The sequence below is a fragment of the Oncorhynchus keta genome, chromosome 12, assembly GCF_023373465.1.
Source record: "Oncorhynchus keta strain PuntledgeMale-10-30-2019 chromosome 12, Oket_V2, whole genome shotgun sequence".
Classification (NCBI taxonomy): domain Eukaryota; kingdom Metazoa; phylum Chordata; class Actinopteri; order Salmoniformes; family Salmonidae; genus Oncorhynchus; species Oncorhynchus keta.
In genome coordinates this window covers 40003555-40017974 of record NC_068432.1, presented here as the reverse complement: position 1 = coordinate 40017974, position 14420 = coordinate 40003555, and the positions used below count along the sequence as shown (strand labels likewise).

At 43.2% G+C, this 14420-nt stretch overlaps 1 protein-coding gene across 1 annotated transcript in view; it reads right to left on the bottom strand.

The window, feature by feature from the left end:
* Positions 1-13411, bottom strand: part of LOC118372715 (A disintegrin and metalloproteinase with thrombospondin motifs 6-like) — a 174654-nt gene extending 161243 nt beyond the window's left edge. Inside the window, exons 1-4 of the mRNA XM_052458315.1 lie at positions 12945-13411; positions 10798-11301; positions 9612-10012; positions 1535-1715 (exon numbers count right to left, since the gene is read on the bottom strand). Of these exons, the coding sequence (XP_052314275.1) occupies positions 1535-1715; positions 9612-10012; positions 10798-10897 (682 nt within the window). The 5' untranslated portion in view covers positions 10898-11301; positions 12945-13411. The remainder of the gene's footprint in view (positions 1-1534; positions 1716-9611; positions 10013-10797; positions 11302-12944) is intronic.
* Between the last annotated feature and the right edge of the window lie 1009 nt (positions 13412-14420).

The window sequence follows — 14420 nt, the reverse complement described above, 5'->3', positions numbered from 1 at the left end:
GTGTTGGTTGGGGCGTGATAGTGACTTGGGTGGGTCATCTAGGTGAAATGAAAGGTGAAATTTCTATGGTGGCCTGATATGGTTCCCAATCAGAGGCAGCTGTTTATCGTTGTCTCTGATTGGGGATCATATTTAGGTAGCCATCTCCCTCATTGTGTTTGTGGGATCTTGTCTACATTTAGTTGCCTGAGTGCACAATAGTAGCCTTACGTTTCGTTTGGTTGTTTGTTGTTTTGTTCAGTGAGTTTCAGTTTATTAAAATTATGTGGAACTCTACGCACGCTGCGCCTTGGTCTACTCATTACGATGAGCATGACAGGAAGTCAAAGTTTCAGACAAAACAACTGACATACGCTAACACAACAATCCCCCGACCTCAACCGAATTAAGATGGTTTGGGATGAGTTGGACCACATAGTGAAGGAAAAGCAGCCAACAAGTGCTCAGTATATGTGGGAACTCCTTCAAGACTGTTGGAAAAGCATTCCAGGTGAAGCTGGTTGAGAGAATGCCAAGAGTGTGCAAAGCTGTCATCAAGGCAAAGGGTGGATACTTCGAAGAATCTAAAATCTAAAATATACTTTGATTTGTTTAACACCTTTTGGTTACTACATGATTCCATATTTGTTATTTAATAGTTCTGATGTCTTCACTATTATTCTACAATGTATAAAATAGTACAAAGAAAGAAAAACCTTGAATGAGTAGGTGTGTCCAAACTTTTGACTGGTACTGTATGTCCATGAAGGCATAGCCAGAGCAGAGCCAGGAGAGGGCTGGAGATAGAATGGCAGTCAGACACACATTGGGAATCTGGTCCTTTGAACCTTGCAGCTGAAGGCTTCCCTTCCTTTATGGCCCAGATGCTCTGGGGAAGGGCTATAAGATAGAACATGTCAGGGCAGGTCAACTTCCTGCCCGTGACAGCCTTCGCTGCTACTTATAAGATAAAACCTTGGCCCAAATACCTCCACATCCACCTGGTTCCCCTCCAATTCCCATCCCACCACACCACATCTCACAGGACACAGCTCTGCGGAGAGCCAGAGTATGTGTATTGTTCATAAAAACACTTAATGTGAAAAGGAGTGTCCATTTGAATTCAGTGGTAGTAGTTGCTCTAGTTCTATAGTGCCCAGTCACAAGGCCTTTTTAGGATCCGTTTCTGGTGTATACACCAGGCTGAGTGGAGGACAGAACGGGTCAAGCTTACAGCAGCATGGTCATATACACCGGAACCTGGGCCTAGAACCAAACCAGCACATCCTCTGTCCTGCTATGTATAGCTGCTTGTTTATGTCAGTCACCCAGTTCAGAGTCGGTCCAGGCTGAGAAGAGGGGAGGGGAGGGGAAGAGAGGAGAGGAGAGAAGGGTAGTGAAGAGAAGGGCAGAGCAGAGAAGAACAGAGAAGAGAAGTGCAGAGAAGTGCAGAGAAGAGAAGAGCAGAGAAGAGCAGAGAAGTGCAGAGAAGTGCAGAGAAGAGAAGAGAAGTGCAGAGAAGAGCAGAGAAGAGCAGAGAAGATTCTTCACCAACCTGAGATGCCACAGCTGAACTCGTGTTGGCTGGGTTGCTGCTGCGGCGAGGGAATGGAAGACTTTTTATATATAACATGCTGCTGTCCTTCTCCCTGGTCCCATTGGCTGGAAGTTGTGGAGGATATATTCTTGAGTGGCTCTATTAAATACTGCTCTTCTTCTGTTGTAATAACACCGTGCTTGTTGAGAAACAAGAACATCGAGAGAGACAGGTTATAAGTAAAGAATGCAAACAATGTCACAACACTCACACTTAAACACAACATTTCAATTGATCTTATTGTAGTTTTTAAATAATTACATAATACCATAAAAAATATCTAACAATTTTGCCAAAACTAATTCCAAGTATGACCAGCCTACATGGCCTTACAGTAAACCATTTTAAGCTGTTTATATGAAATTGCTTTTGACAAATAACCATTTTCAATATAGTCATCAACATATTGTTTTACGAATGAGTATTATTAACCAGTATTATTATTATTAACCAGGTTGAACGCTTTGTTCAGCACAACAACAATCATTTGTCAGGGCTAAATGGCTAATGGTGTGTTACAGCCTGAGTCAGGGCTAAATGGCTAATGGTGTGTTACAGCCTGAGTCAGGGCTAAATGGCTAATGGTGTGTTACAGCCTGAGTCAGGGCTAAATGGCTAATGGTGTGTTACAGCCCGAGTCAGGGCTAAATGGCTAATGGTGTGTTACAGCCTGAGTCAGGGCTAAATGGCTAATGGTGTGTTACAGCCCGAGTCAGGGCTAAATGGCTAAATGGTGTGTTACAGCCTGAGTCAGGGCTAAATGGTGTGTTACAGCCTGAGTCAGGGCTAAATGGTGTGTTACAGCCTGAGTCAGGGCTAAATGGCTAATGGTGTGTTACAGCCTGAGTCAGGGCTAAATGGCTAATGGTGTGTTACAGCCTGAGTCAGGGCTAAATGGCTAATGGTGTGTTACAGCCTGAGTCAGGGCTAAATGGCTAATGGTGTGTTACATCCTGAGTCAGGGCTAAATGGCTAATGGTGTGTTACAGCCTGAGTCAGGGCTAAATGGCTAATGGTGTGTTACAGCCTGAGTCAGGGCTAAATGGCTAATGGTGTGTTACAGCCTGAGTCAGGGCTAAATGGCTAATGGTGTGTTACATCCTGAGTCAGGGCTAAATGGCTAATGGTGTGTTACAGCCTGAGTCAGGGCTAAATGGCTAATGGTGTGTTACAGCCTGAGTCACATAACATTGCAGGCTGCAGCACATAGAACTAACAAACAGCTCCGCTTTGCTCTGTGTGTTGCATTGCAGTCAGATGTCGAAACACCCCATACTCTGAAGCAATTTGATAAATCATGTTATAACAACCAATTACACCTAGAACAACGCTGTAATTACTGTGATTGGAACCAAAGTACACAGCTCTCTGCCCTTGAACACCCCCTTTGTAACATAAATTGAAAAAGTACTTCAGAATGTGTTTATAAAAAACATTGGCATGCTGTTTCCCTCCGTAAAAACCCACAACAAAACCTATTAACCAAATATGACAACTTGGCACACTCCGGCAAGAAACACTGATTTGATAAATGCAGAGTGTGATGTCAAGATATCAAATATGTCTAGCAACTTACAAGATTACACTTCAGATACATTTCAGTTTTGTCCATTTTTGGTACTATTAAAATGGTCAGAGGCGAAACAGACCTAATTCAACGTATGATACTGTACATTTGGTCGCAGCAACAGTAATACATGTTTTTCTCCACGTAATTGTGATTGGCACAGAGGAACAGAGCTTTCTTCTTGTTCTGAGATGTTTCAAAGTAAAAGAGGGGGATGAGAGGGGGATAGGGTGATAAGAGGGTGGATAATGTGGTATAAGAGGGGGGATAAGAGGAGGTATACGAGGGGGATAAGAGAGGGGATAAAAGGGGGATAAGAGTTTGGCCAGTCTGTCAGTGGTGAGTTTTAATGAAGACAGTCTGGCTGTCTATCAGTGGTGAGTTTTAACAAAGACAATCTGGTCAGTCTATCAGTGGTGCGTTTTAACAAAGACAGTCTGGCAGTCTATCAGTGGTGAGTTTTAACAAAGACAGTCTGGTCAGTCTATCAGTGGTGCGTTTTAACAAAGACAGTCTTGCAGTCTATCAGTGGTGAGTTTTAACAAAGACAGTCTGGCAGTCTATCAGTGGTGCGTTTTAACAAAGACAGTCTGGCAGTCTATCAGTGGTGAGTTTTAATAAAGACAGTCTGGCAATCTATCAGTGGTGAGTTTTAACAAAGACAGTCTGGTCAGTCTATCAGTGGTGAGTTTTAATGAAGACAGTCTGGCAGTCTATCAGTGGTGAGTTTTAACAAAGACAATCTGGTCAGTCTATCAGTGGTGCGTTTTAACAAAGACAGTCTGGCAGTCTATCAGTGGTGAGTTTTAACAAAGACAGTCTGGTCAGTCTATCAGTGGTGCGTTTTAACAAAGACAGTCTTGCAGTCTATCAGTGGTGAGTTTTAACAAAGACAGTCTGGCAGTCTATCAGTGGTGAGTTTTAACAAAGACAGTCTGGTCAGTCTATCAGTGGTGCGTTTTAACAAAGACAGTCTAGCAGTCTATCAGTGGTGAGTTTTAACAAAGACAGTCTGGCAGTCTATCAGTGGTGCGTTTTAACAAAGACAGTCTGGCAGTCTATCAGTGGTGAGTTTTAATAAAGACAGTCTGGCAATCTATCAGTGTTGAGTTTTATTGAAGACAGTATGGTAGTCTATCAGTGGTGAGTTTTAATGAAGACAGTCTGGCAGTCTATCAGTGGTGAGTTTTAACAAAGACAGTCTGGTCAGTCTATCAGTGGTGCGTTTTAACAAAGACAGTCTGGCAGTCTATCAGTGGTGAGTTTTAATAAAGACAGTCTGGCAATCTATCAGTGGTGAGTTTTAATGAAGACAGTCTGGCAGTCTATCAGTGGTGAGTTTTATTGAAGACAGTCTGGCCAGTCCATCAGCGGTGAGTTTTCACAAAGACAGTCTGGTCAGTCTATCAGTGGTTATTTTTAACAAAGACAGTCTGGTCAGTCCATCAGTGGTGAGTTTTAACAAAGACAGTCTGGTCAGTCCATCAGTGGTGAGTTTTAACAAAGACAGTCTGGTCAGTCTATCAGTGGTGAGTTTTAACAAAGACAGTCTGGTAGTCTATCAGTGGTGAGTTTTAATGAAGACAGTCTGGCAGTCTGTCAGTGGTGAGTTTTATTGAAGACAGTCTGGCCAGTCCATCAGTGGTGAGTTTTAACAAAGACAGTCTGGTCAGTCTATCAGTGGTGCGTTTTAACAAAGACAGTCTGGCAGTCTATCAGTGGTGCGTTTTAACAAAGACAGTCTGGCAGTCTATCAGTGGTGAGTTTTAACAAAGACAGTCTGGCAGTCTATCAGTGGTGAGTTTTAACAAAGACAGTCTGGCAGTCTATCAGTGGTGAGTTTTAACAAAGACAATCTGGTCAGTCTATCAGTGGTGCGTTTTAATAAAGACAGTCTGGCAATCTATCAGTGGTGAGTTTTATTGAAGACAGTATGGTAGTCTATCAGTGGTGAGTTTTAATGAAGACAGTCTGGCAGTCTATCAGTGGTGAGTTTTAATGAAGACAGTCTGGCCAGTCCATCAGCGGTGAGTTTTAACAAAGACAGTCTGGTCAGTCCATCAGTGGTGAGTTTTAACAAAGACAGTCTGGTCAGTCTATCAGTGGTTATTTTTAACAAAGACAGTCTGGTCAGTCTATCAGTGGTTATTTTTAACAAAGACAGTCTGGTCAGTCCATCAGTGGTGAGTTTTAACAAAGACAGTCTGGTCAGTCCATCAGTGGTGAGTTTTAACAAAGACAATCTGGTCAGTCTATCAGTGGTGAGTTTTAACGAAGACAGTCTGGCAGTCTATCAGTAGTGAGTTTTAATGAAGACAGTCTGGTCAGTCCATCAGCGGTGAGTTTTAACAAAGACAGTCTGGTCAGTCCATCAGTGGTGAGTTTTAATGAAGACGGTCTGGTCAGTCCATCAGTGGTGAGTTTTAACAAAGACAGTCTGGTCAGTCCATCAGTGGTGAGTATTTAACAAAGACAGTCTGGTCAGTCCATCAGTGGTGAGTTTTAATGAAGACAGTCTGGTCAGTCTATCAGTGGTGAGTTTTAACAAAGACAGTCTGGTCAGTCCATTAGTGGTGAGTTTTAACAAAGACAGTCTGGTCAGTCCATCAGTGGTGAGTTTTAACAAAGACAGTCTGGTCAGTCTATCAGTGGTGCGTTTTAACAAAGACAGTCTGGCAGTCTATCAGTGGTGCGTTTTAACAAAGACAGTCTGGCAGTCTATCAGTGGTGAGTTTTAACAAAGACAGTCTGGCAGTCTATCAGTGGTGAGTTTTAACAAAGACAGTCTGGCAGTCTATCAGTGGTGAGTTTTAACAAAGACAATCTGGTCAGTCTATCAGTGGTGCGTTTTAACAAAGACAGTCTGGCAGTCTATCAGTGGTGAGTTTTAACAAAGACAATCTGGTCAGTCTATCAGTGGTGAGTTTTAATAAAGACAGTCTGGCAATCTATCAGTGGTGAGTTTTATTGAAGACAGTATGGTAGTCTATCAGTGGTGAGTTTTAATGAAGACAGTCTGGCAGTCTATCAGTGGTGAGTTTTAATGAAGACAGTCTGGCCAGTCCATCAGCGGTGAGTTTTAACAAAGACAGTCTGGTCAGTCCATCAGTGGTGAGTTTTAACAAAGACAGTCTGGTCAGTCTATCAGTGGTTATTTTTAACAAAGACAGTCTGGTCAGTCTATCAGTGGTTATTTTTAACAAAGACAGTCTGGTCAGTCCATCAGTGGTGAGTTTTAACAAAGACAGTCTGGTCAGTCCATCAGTGGTGAGTTTTAACAAAGACAATCTGGTCAGTCTATCAGTGGTGAGTTTTAACGAAGACAGTCTGGCAGTCTATCAGTAGTGAGTTTTAATGAAGACAGTCTGGTCAGTCCATCAGCGGTGAGTTTTAACAAAGACAGTCTGGTCAGTCCATCAGTGGTGAGTTTTAATGAAGACGGTCTGGTCAGTCCATCAGTGGTGAGTTTTAACAAAGACAGTCTGGTCAGTCCATCAGTGGTGAGTTTTAACAAAGACAGTCTGGTCAGTCCATCAGTGGTGAGTTTTAATGAAGACAGTCTGGTCAGTCTATCAGTGGTGAGTTTTAACAAAGACAGTCTGGTCAGTCCATTAGTGGTGAGTTTTAACAAAGACAGTCTGGTCAGTCCATCAGTGGTGAGTTTTAACAAAGACAGTCTGGTCAGTCCATCAGTGGTGAGTTTTAACAAAGACAGTCTGGTCAGTCCATCAGTGGTGAGTTTTAACAAAGACAGTCTGGTCAGTCCATTAGTGGTGAGTTTTAACAAAGACAGTCTGGCCAGTCTATCAGTGGTGAGTTTTAACAAAGACAGTCTGGTCAGTCCATTAGTGGTGAGTTTTAACAAAGACAGTCTGGTCAGTCCATCAGTGGTGAGTTTTAACAAAGACAGTCTGGTCAGTCTATCAGTGGTGCGTTTTAACAAAGACAGTCTGGCAGTCTATCAGTGGTGCGTTTTAACAAAGACAGTCTGGCAGTCTATCAGTGGTGAGTTTTAACAAAGACAGTCTGGCAGTCTATCAGTGGTGAGTTTTAACAAAGACAGTCTGGCAGTCTATCAGTGGTGAGTTTTAACAAAGACAATCTGGTCAGTCTATCAGTGGTGCGTTTTAACAAAGACAGTCTGGCAGTCTATCAGTGGTGAGTTTTAACAAAGACAATCTGGTCAGTCTATCAGTGGTGAGTTTTAATAAAGACAGTCTGGCAATCTATCAGTGGTGAGTTTTATTGAAGACAGTATGGTAGTCTATCAGTGGTGAGTTTTAATGAAGACAGTCTGGCAGTCTATCAGTGGTGAGTTTTAATGAAGACAGTCTGGCCAGTCCATCAGCGGTGAGTTTTAACAAAGACAGTCTGGTCAGTCCATCAGTGGTGAGTTTTAACAAAGACAGTCTGGTCAGTCTATCAGTGGTTATTTTTAACAAAGACAGTCTGGTCAGTCTATCAGTGGTTATTTTTAACAAAGACAGTCTGGTCAGTCCATCAGTGGTGAGTTTTAACAAAGACAGTCTGGTCAGTCCATCAGTGGTGAGTTTTAACAAAGACAATCTGGTCAGTCTATCAGTGGTGAGTTTTAACGAAGACAGTCTGGCAGTCTATCAGTAGTGAGTTTTAATGAAGACAGTCTGGTCAGTCCATCAGCGGTGAGTTTTAACAAAGACAGTCTGGTCAGTCCATCAGTGGTGAGTTTTAATGAAGACGGTCTGGTCAGTCCATCAGTGGTGAGTTTTAACAAAGACAGTCTGGTCAGTCCATCAGTGGTGAGTTTTAACAAAGACAGTCTGGTCAGTCCATCAGTGGTGAGTTTTAATGAAGACAGTCTGGTCAGTCTATCAGTGGTGAGTTTTAACAAAGACAGTCTGGTCAGTCCATTAGTGGTGAGTTTTAACAAAGACAGTCTGGTCAGTCCATCAGTGGTGAGTTTTAACAAAGACAGTCTGGTCAGTCCATCAGTGGTGAGTTTTAACAAAGACAGTCTGGTCAGTCCATCAGTGGTGAGTTTTAACAAAGACAGTCTGGTCAGTCCATTAGTGGTGAGTTTTAACAAAGACAGTCTGGCCAGTCTATCAGTGGTGAGTTTTAACAAAGACAGTCTGGTCAGTCCGTCAGTGGTGAGTTTTAATGAAGACATTCTGGCCAGTCCATCTGTGGTGAGTTTTAACAAAGACAGTCTGGCCAGTCTATCAGTGGTGAGTTTTAACAAAGACAGTCTGGTCAGTCCATCAGTGGTGAGTTTTAACAAAGACAGTCTGGCTAGTCCATCAGTCTAAGATCAACAACTTTAAGAGGAACAATACCTAAGCTTTGATTAGCTGCCTCGTTAAGGCCCACAAAAAGCAACACAATCCTTTCTTTATTTTTTCACTGGAGAAACTCAAGCCCCGTTCATAACCTCCTTGTCTAGTCCCTTACCTCCAAACAGACACGTCTCATAGATCTGACACTACCAGATAGTCCTGGGCTGGGGCTGTGTGGAGCTATTACCATATCACCTGCACTCATCCATCCAACCTCTTCAGATCTACAACAAATGCCTAGGGGTAAGTTAGGGGCTAGGGGTTGATTTGGGACTGGGCATTAGTTTATCTGGGGAAACTGAAACCTGAGGAAAAGTTTGATGCATCCCCAAAACAAGAGAGTTGGTCCTGACTGTTTAGTAAGCATACAGAAAGACAGCCCTGCATATTTACTGTCACAGTCCATTGAGAAGGATAGGTGTGGGGTACACTATGGTGAACTGACTGGCTGGCTGCCTGGCAATGTGTTAGGTTCTTTATAGTGGGCAGACTAACTGGTTGGCTGTCTGGTTTCTGGCTGGCTGCATATTAGGTTCTTTATAGTGGGTGGACTGGCTGGCTGGATGGCTGACTGCCTGGTTGGCTGGCTTGCTGGCTGGCTGTGACTAGAGCTCTGATGATCCTGTAGAGAACTTTCCTCATCAGCCTTATCTTACTGTGCCCTATCCTAACAGTGTCACTGTTCCCTATCTTAACAGTGTCACTGTGCCCTATCCTAACAGTGTCACTGTGCCAGGTGGAGGGAGGCCAACATGCTATTTAGCAAACTACACTCTGTCTAATCCTGTAGAGCTGTGGGTTTGTCTGAGGTAAGCAGAGCAGCAGAGCAGAGAGACGGCATAGTAATAACTCTCTGTGACTCAGACAGGGAGAAGACTGGTCAATGGGGGCCTCCTGGCCTCCTCACAAAACAGGTCCTTGAGTACTATTCAAACACACTCAAATATACACAAATACACTCAGACATACTCAAAACTAAAGTTACAGAAAGCTATGAAGGGGAGTAGAGTGGTGGTGGGTGTTCTACGAAACACAAAGATCAGGTTGTCCTCTCTTCCATCCCATCATCACACATTCCAATACTGCTTGGCTACTACATACAGCAGCTTCCTTCCAACACACCGCCGAACCAAACACATCCCATGGTACTCACCAAGCCCTTACAGTTACTGAGCGCTACTCTGGTGGAGCTGTACTGATCCTGCAGGTATCCTACATAGTGGCAGTTCTCCACCATGTCATGTCTCCACTCCAGGCCCTCTCTCCCCCAGTACTCCACCGTGAAATGTTTGGACACCAGGTGGGGGTTGAGGGTCAGGTTTAAGTGAAAGTGCTTTCCGTAAGCCGACAGTCTGTAGAAGAGCCGGGACTGGGCCGGGTCCTGTTCGGCGTGGTCGGTTGGCTCTGGGCCAATGGTGGTGTTGGTGGCGTCAGCGGTTCGTCTCCTGCGACCGGGCTTGTGATGTTTCACAGTGTAGCTGAGGAAGTCCCCGTTCTCGTCCACTCGCACTGGCACAGTCAGCTGGAAGTGCTGCAAGTAGGACAGGTACTCGTCTTTTACAGAAAATAATGAATGGGGGGATGGAGGGACGAGCCATCGGAGGAGGGGTGTATGAGGAGGAGAAAGAGACAAATGAGAGGGATCTAGCCATTGCAGAATACATACAGGATACACACTACAGATAGTAGGACTCATAGAAAGTAGAATGTTAGTGTATGTCTATAGTGGAACTCAGACAGTGACAGGACAGACATGACCTCACAGTGTGCCAGAGCTAGCAGGTTGTGATTCATCCCTCTAAAACAACAGTGAGGTCAGGATCACCAGATGTTACAGATGTCTCAATGACTGACTGACCACTGACCATGTGCAGCAACCATGCCTACACCTGCCTCACTGCTTAGAGAAATCACTTTCTCTAAAGGAGAGCATTTCTAGTACCTTGATAGATGTGCACAAACCCCTTTTATGCAGTCTATCACGTATAGTGTCCTCTAGTGGCCACATGGATGGAATGTTAATCATAATTTTCATAATTTCATAATTAATAAAGGTTATAAAAAATAAAAATGGTATTTCTATGTCAAACAGTTTTGGTATATTTCAATCTTCTGTGATGTATATAAAGTGTAATATTGGGATGCAAACTCAAAATGGAATAAATTTCTACTCTATATCTAACATGGTACAGGTGTCGTCTTTTTTTAAGCCCATAACCATTTGTTTGAGGTGTATCCTTTTGTTTCAAAGTAGATCTATTTAAGACGACCATGAATCACTGTATGACCCAGATTTAGTCCACTTCAGTAAAAGGTTATTAAGCAATGCGCAATCATACCTTGTGAGTTGTGCGAAAGTCTTTGAAATTCAGAGGAAGCCATGACCACCACCATACTCAATATCAATATCCAAGTCAGCGTCTTCCACAAAATCTCCATAATTTAGAGAAAGGTCTGACATGGGATTGGGGGGAGGAGGGTTGAGGGGGGTGGTGGTGCTATTGATGGGCTAGGAAAACACGTTCAGTACGGCGTGCCTGGCACCATAACAAGCCCATGGTTTTAGGTTCTCTGTGTGGGAAATGTTATCACTACTTCTCCTTCTCTTCTCGTCTCATCCAGGTCTCACACAGAGAATGTCTCAGAGACACTCAGCTTCTTCCTGAGGGCAACTGACACTTCCAGACCTCACTGGCGTTTCCCTCTGAGCTCATGTCAGCCACGCGGTGGTGATGCTAGAATCCAGCAGTAGATCAGTCAGTCTCTTCAAACACATTCCATGCAGCAGATCTATAGATCTAGATCTATATTGAAAGCTTGTCTTGACCAATCCATATGCATACCTGTGAATACATAATTTCATAGGTAAATAAGCATACCTGCTACAAAATAACTGATAAACCAGTACTGATAAACCAGCCTGATAAAACAGCCTGCTAAAACAGTACTGCTAAACCAGCTTGCTAAACCAGTACTGCTAAACCAGCCTGCTAAACCAGTACTGATAAACCAGCCTGCTAAACCAGTACTGCTAAACCAGCTTGCTAAACCAGTACTGCTAAACCAGCCTGCTAAACCAGCCTGCTAAACCAGTACTGATAAACCAGCCTGCTAAACCAGCCTGCTCAACCAGTACTACTAAACCAGCCGGCTAAACCAGTACTGCTAAACCAGCCTTCTAAACCAGTACTGATAAACCAGCCTGCTAAACCAGCCTGATAAACCAGAGGTGTGTGTTTAAGGACGGTTATGACACACACAGTTCAACAGCAAGTCAACAACCACAACAACTCATCGATCAAGTACAAAAGCAGCGTGTGCTGATGTCCACCAGCCTCCCCAGTCAACACAGCACCTGTCTCTATAACAGGTTGCACACATTCATCACATTCATACATTATTAACCTATCAAGCAATTGATCAATAAATCAATAAAAACATGTATATTTCAAATCACTTACCGGATATTCTTCAAGAAAGAGAAGGTCACTCACTCACACAGCTCATAAATTGCATGTCATACTGTTAGAACCAAGCGCAGGCGAGGTTCCAAGTTTAGGTCCTAGCGAAAATGACGCGTAAATTCCACCAATCACCTCTGATCTATCCGATGCGCGTAAAGACAGTACGGGTGGGTATCTATCTGTGGATAGGATCCATAGTGTTGGAAGCGGCGTGTTGTATCTTCTCTAAAGGCTATATAACCAACATAGCTGCACATATCCAGACAGCAGCGCTAAATCTACTTGGCCACTCCGTCTGACCCAGACAGTTGGCACTCGGCCCGAATACATCAGACTGCAACGACCGACCAAGCGACAAACCGATCGCTCAAATAAAAACAAGTGACTTTACACTGCTCCTGTTAATCTGTAATTCAACTACAACTGGAATGTAATACAAACAGTCCAGCGCTGTTCTTATTTTAGGGATTTCGAAAAGAGTTTGAAAATGCCGGGAATCATTATTGTTAGTAGCCTCGCCTAGGCACTCTATCTCGGCAAGTAATTTGGGTTTGTTTGACTTTGCCGACACAGACAGACTGTTCTTACAGATGTGGATCTGTTTTAGTGAGTTACAAATGTAACAGTGCAAGTTAAAGTAGCCTGGGCTATGCCAAGTGCTCATAGGCATCAAACCAGTTTTAAAAGATACACTGTTCTATAAAAATTATGGAATAAATAGTGGATGCAAGTTTGCAACTTTAACCAACATTTAGGCTACTCACCAAACACCGTGTCAGGAATTGTAAGTGCCTATAGGGTATACTTTTTCACTTTTGATCTATTTCTCGTGTTGTTAAAATCACAAAAGAGATTTTCCAAAATATGTAGTCCACAATGTGAAAGATGAGTCATTGCATTTTCTGTTATTTTCTAAAGATGGATAGCCTACAGGTTTTAAAGAAGAGGGATCTGCGTTGGCTCCGTTAAACGTGCATGAGTTGTGTCTATGGAGTGCTGATAGACTTCAAGCAGATAGTTACCGTCTTCATTTTCATTGGCAGCGACAAAACCCAACTGTGGAGAGTAGAGTACAGATTGCAGACAATAGACTTCGTCTACACTGAGTTCCGTGGTAGCCAGATCACTTCTCTCCTCTGTGCATCTCTTCTCGGTTTATGCCATTCTCTTTTTCTTGGACTCTCATACCGCTACTGCAGTGGCTCGCTCCCCTTGAGAAAACAGAGGAGCACAGGCTAAAATACAACTCACTTTGCAGAAAATAGTCTATCCCCAAGAATAAGGAGACCTAATTTATAGCCCAACTGTCCTTTTTAAAATAGACTTGGTGTGTTTGCTGAGTTGTTACTTTTGGATAACGCAGGTAGTACTCTACTTAATAATAGCAAATAGACTAGGTCTATGACAGTGCATGTAACACAGCTAAATTGAGATGAAGTATAGCTCCCTTTAATACAGTATACCCGGTCTGGAACCACAGCCAAGTTCCGAGCTGCTTCAAATTGGCAGCTTTTTCAGGCTGGGCGGTTCAGTTTACGTCATTGCAGATGTGCCTAGCCTAACCATGTGTGCGCATGCTCCGATCTAATATCACGTGCGGGGGGGGGGGGTAGAAATAGGGCGCAAGAACCGTCAGCGCAAAGTGTAGCATCATTTTTATTTTTATTTCACCTTTATTTAACTAGGCATGTCAGTTAAGAACAAATGCTTATTTACAATGAAGACCGAACAAACGGCAAAAGGCCTCCTGCGGGAACGGGGGCTGGGATTGAAAAAAATAAAAGCATGTAAATATAGAACAAAACATACATCATGACAAGAGAGACAACATAACACTACATAAAGAGAGCCATAAGACAACAACATAGCAAGGCAGCAACACACGACAACACGGTAGCAACACAACGTCACAACAACATGGTAGCAACACAACATAGTACAGACATTGGACACAGACAACAATACATCACGCAAATCAGCCACAACTGTCAGTAAGAGTGTCCATGACTGAGTCTTTGAATGAAGAGATTGAGATAAAACTGTCCAGTTTGAGTGTTTGTTGCATCTCGTTCCAGGGGCTGCAGCGAACTGAAAACACGAGTGACCCAGGGATGTGTGTGTTTTGGGGACCTTTAACAGAATGTGACTGGCAAAACGGGTGTTGTATGTGGAGGATCACAGCTGCAGTAGATATCGCATTGACAATATATGCCAACAATAAAAACACATAACTATTTGAAGGACTGTTGCGCCATCAAGTGTTCAAAAACTATATAGCAACTTTCACATTTCACAATTACCTGTCATCATTACCTGATTGAATTCCAGCCTAAATTGCAAAACTGAAATGTAAATAATCCTCCAGGGAGTCTTTGATCAAAGGGAATCCCATCCAGTTCTCTCTCTCTCCCACACACACACACACACACACACACACACACACACACACACACACCTGTAATCAGAGTATCCCTCCAAAAAACATGATCCACTATGCT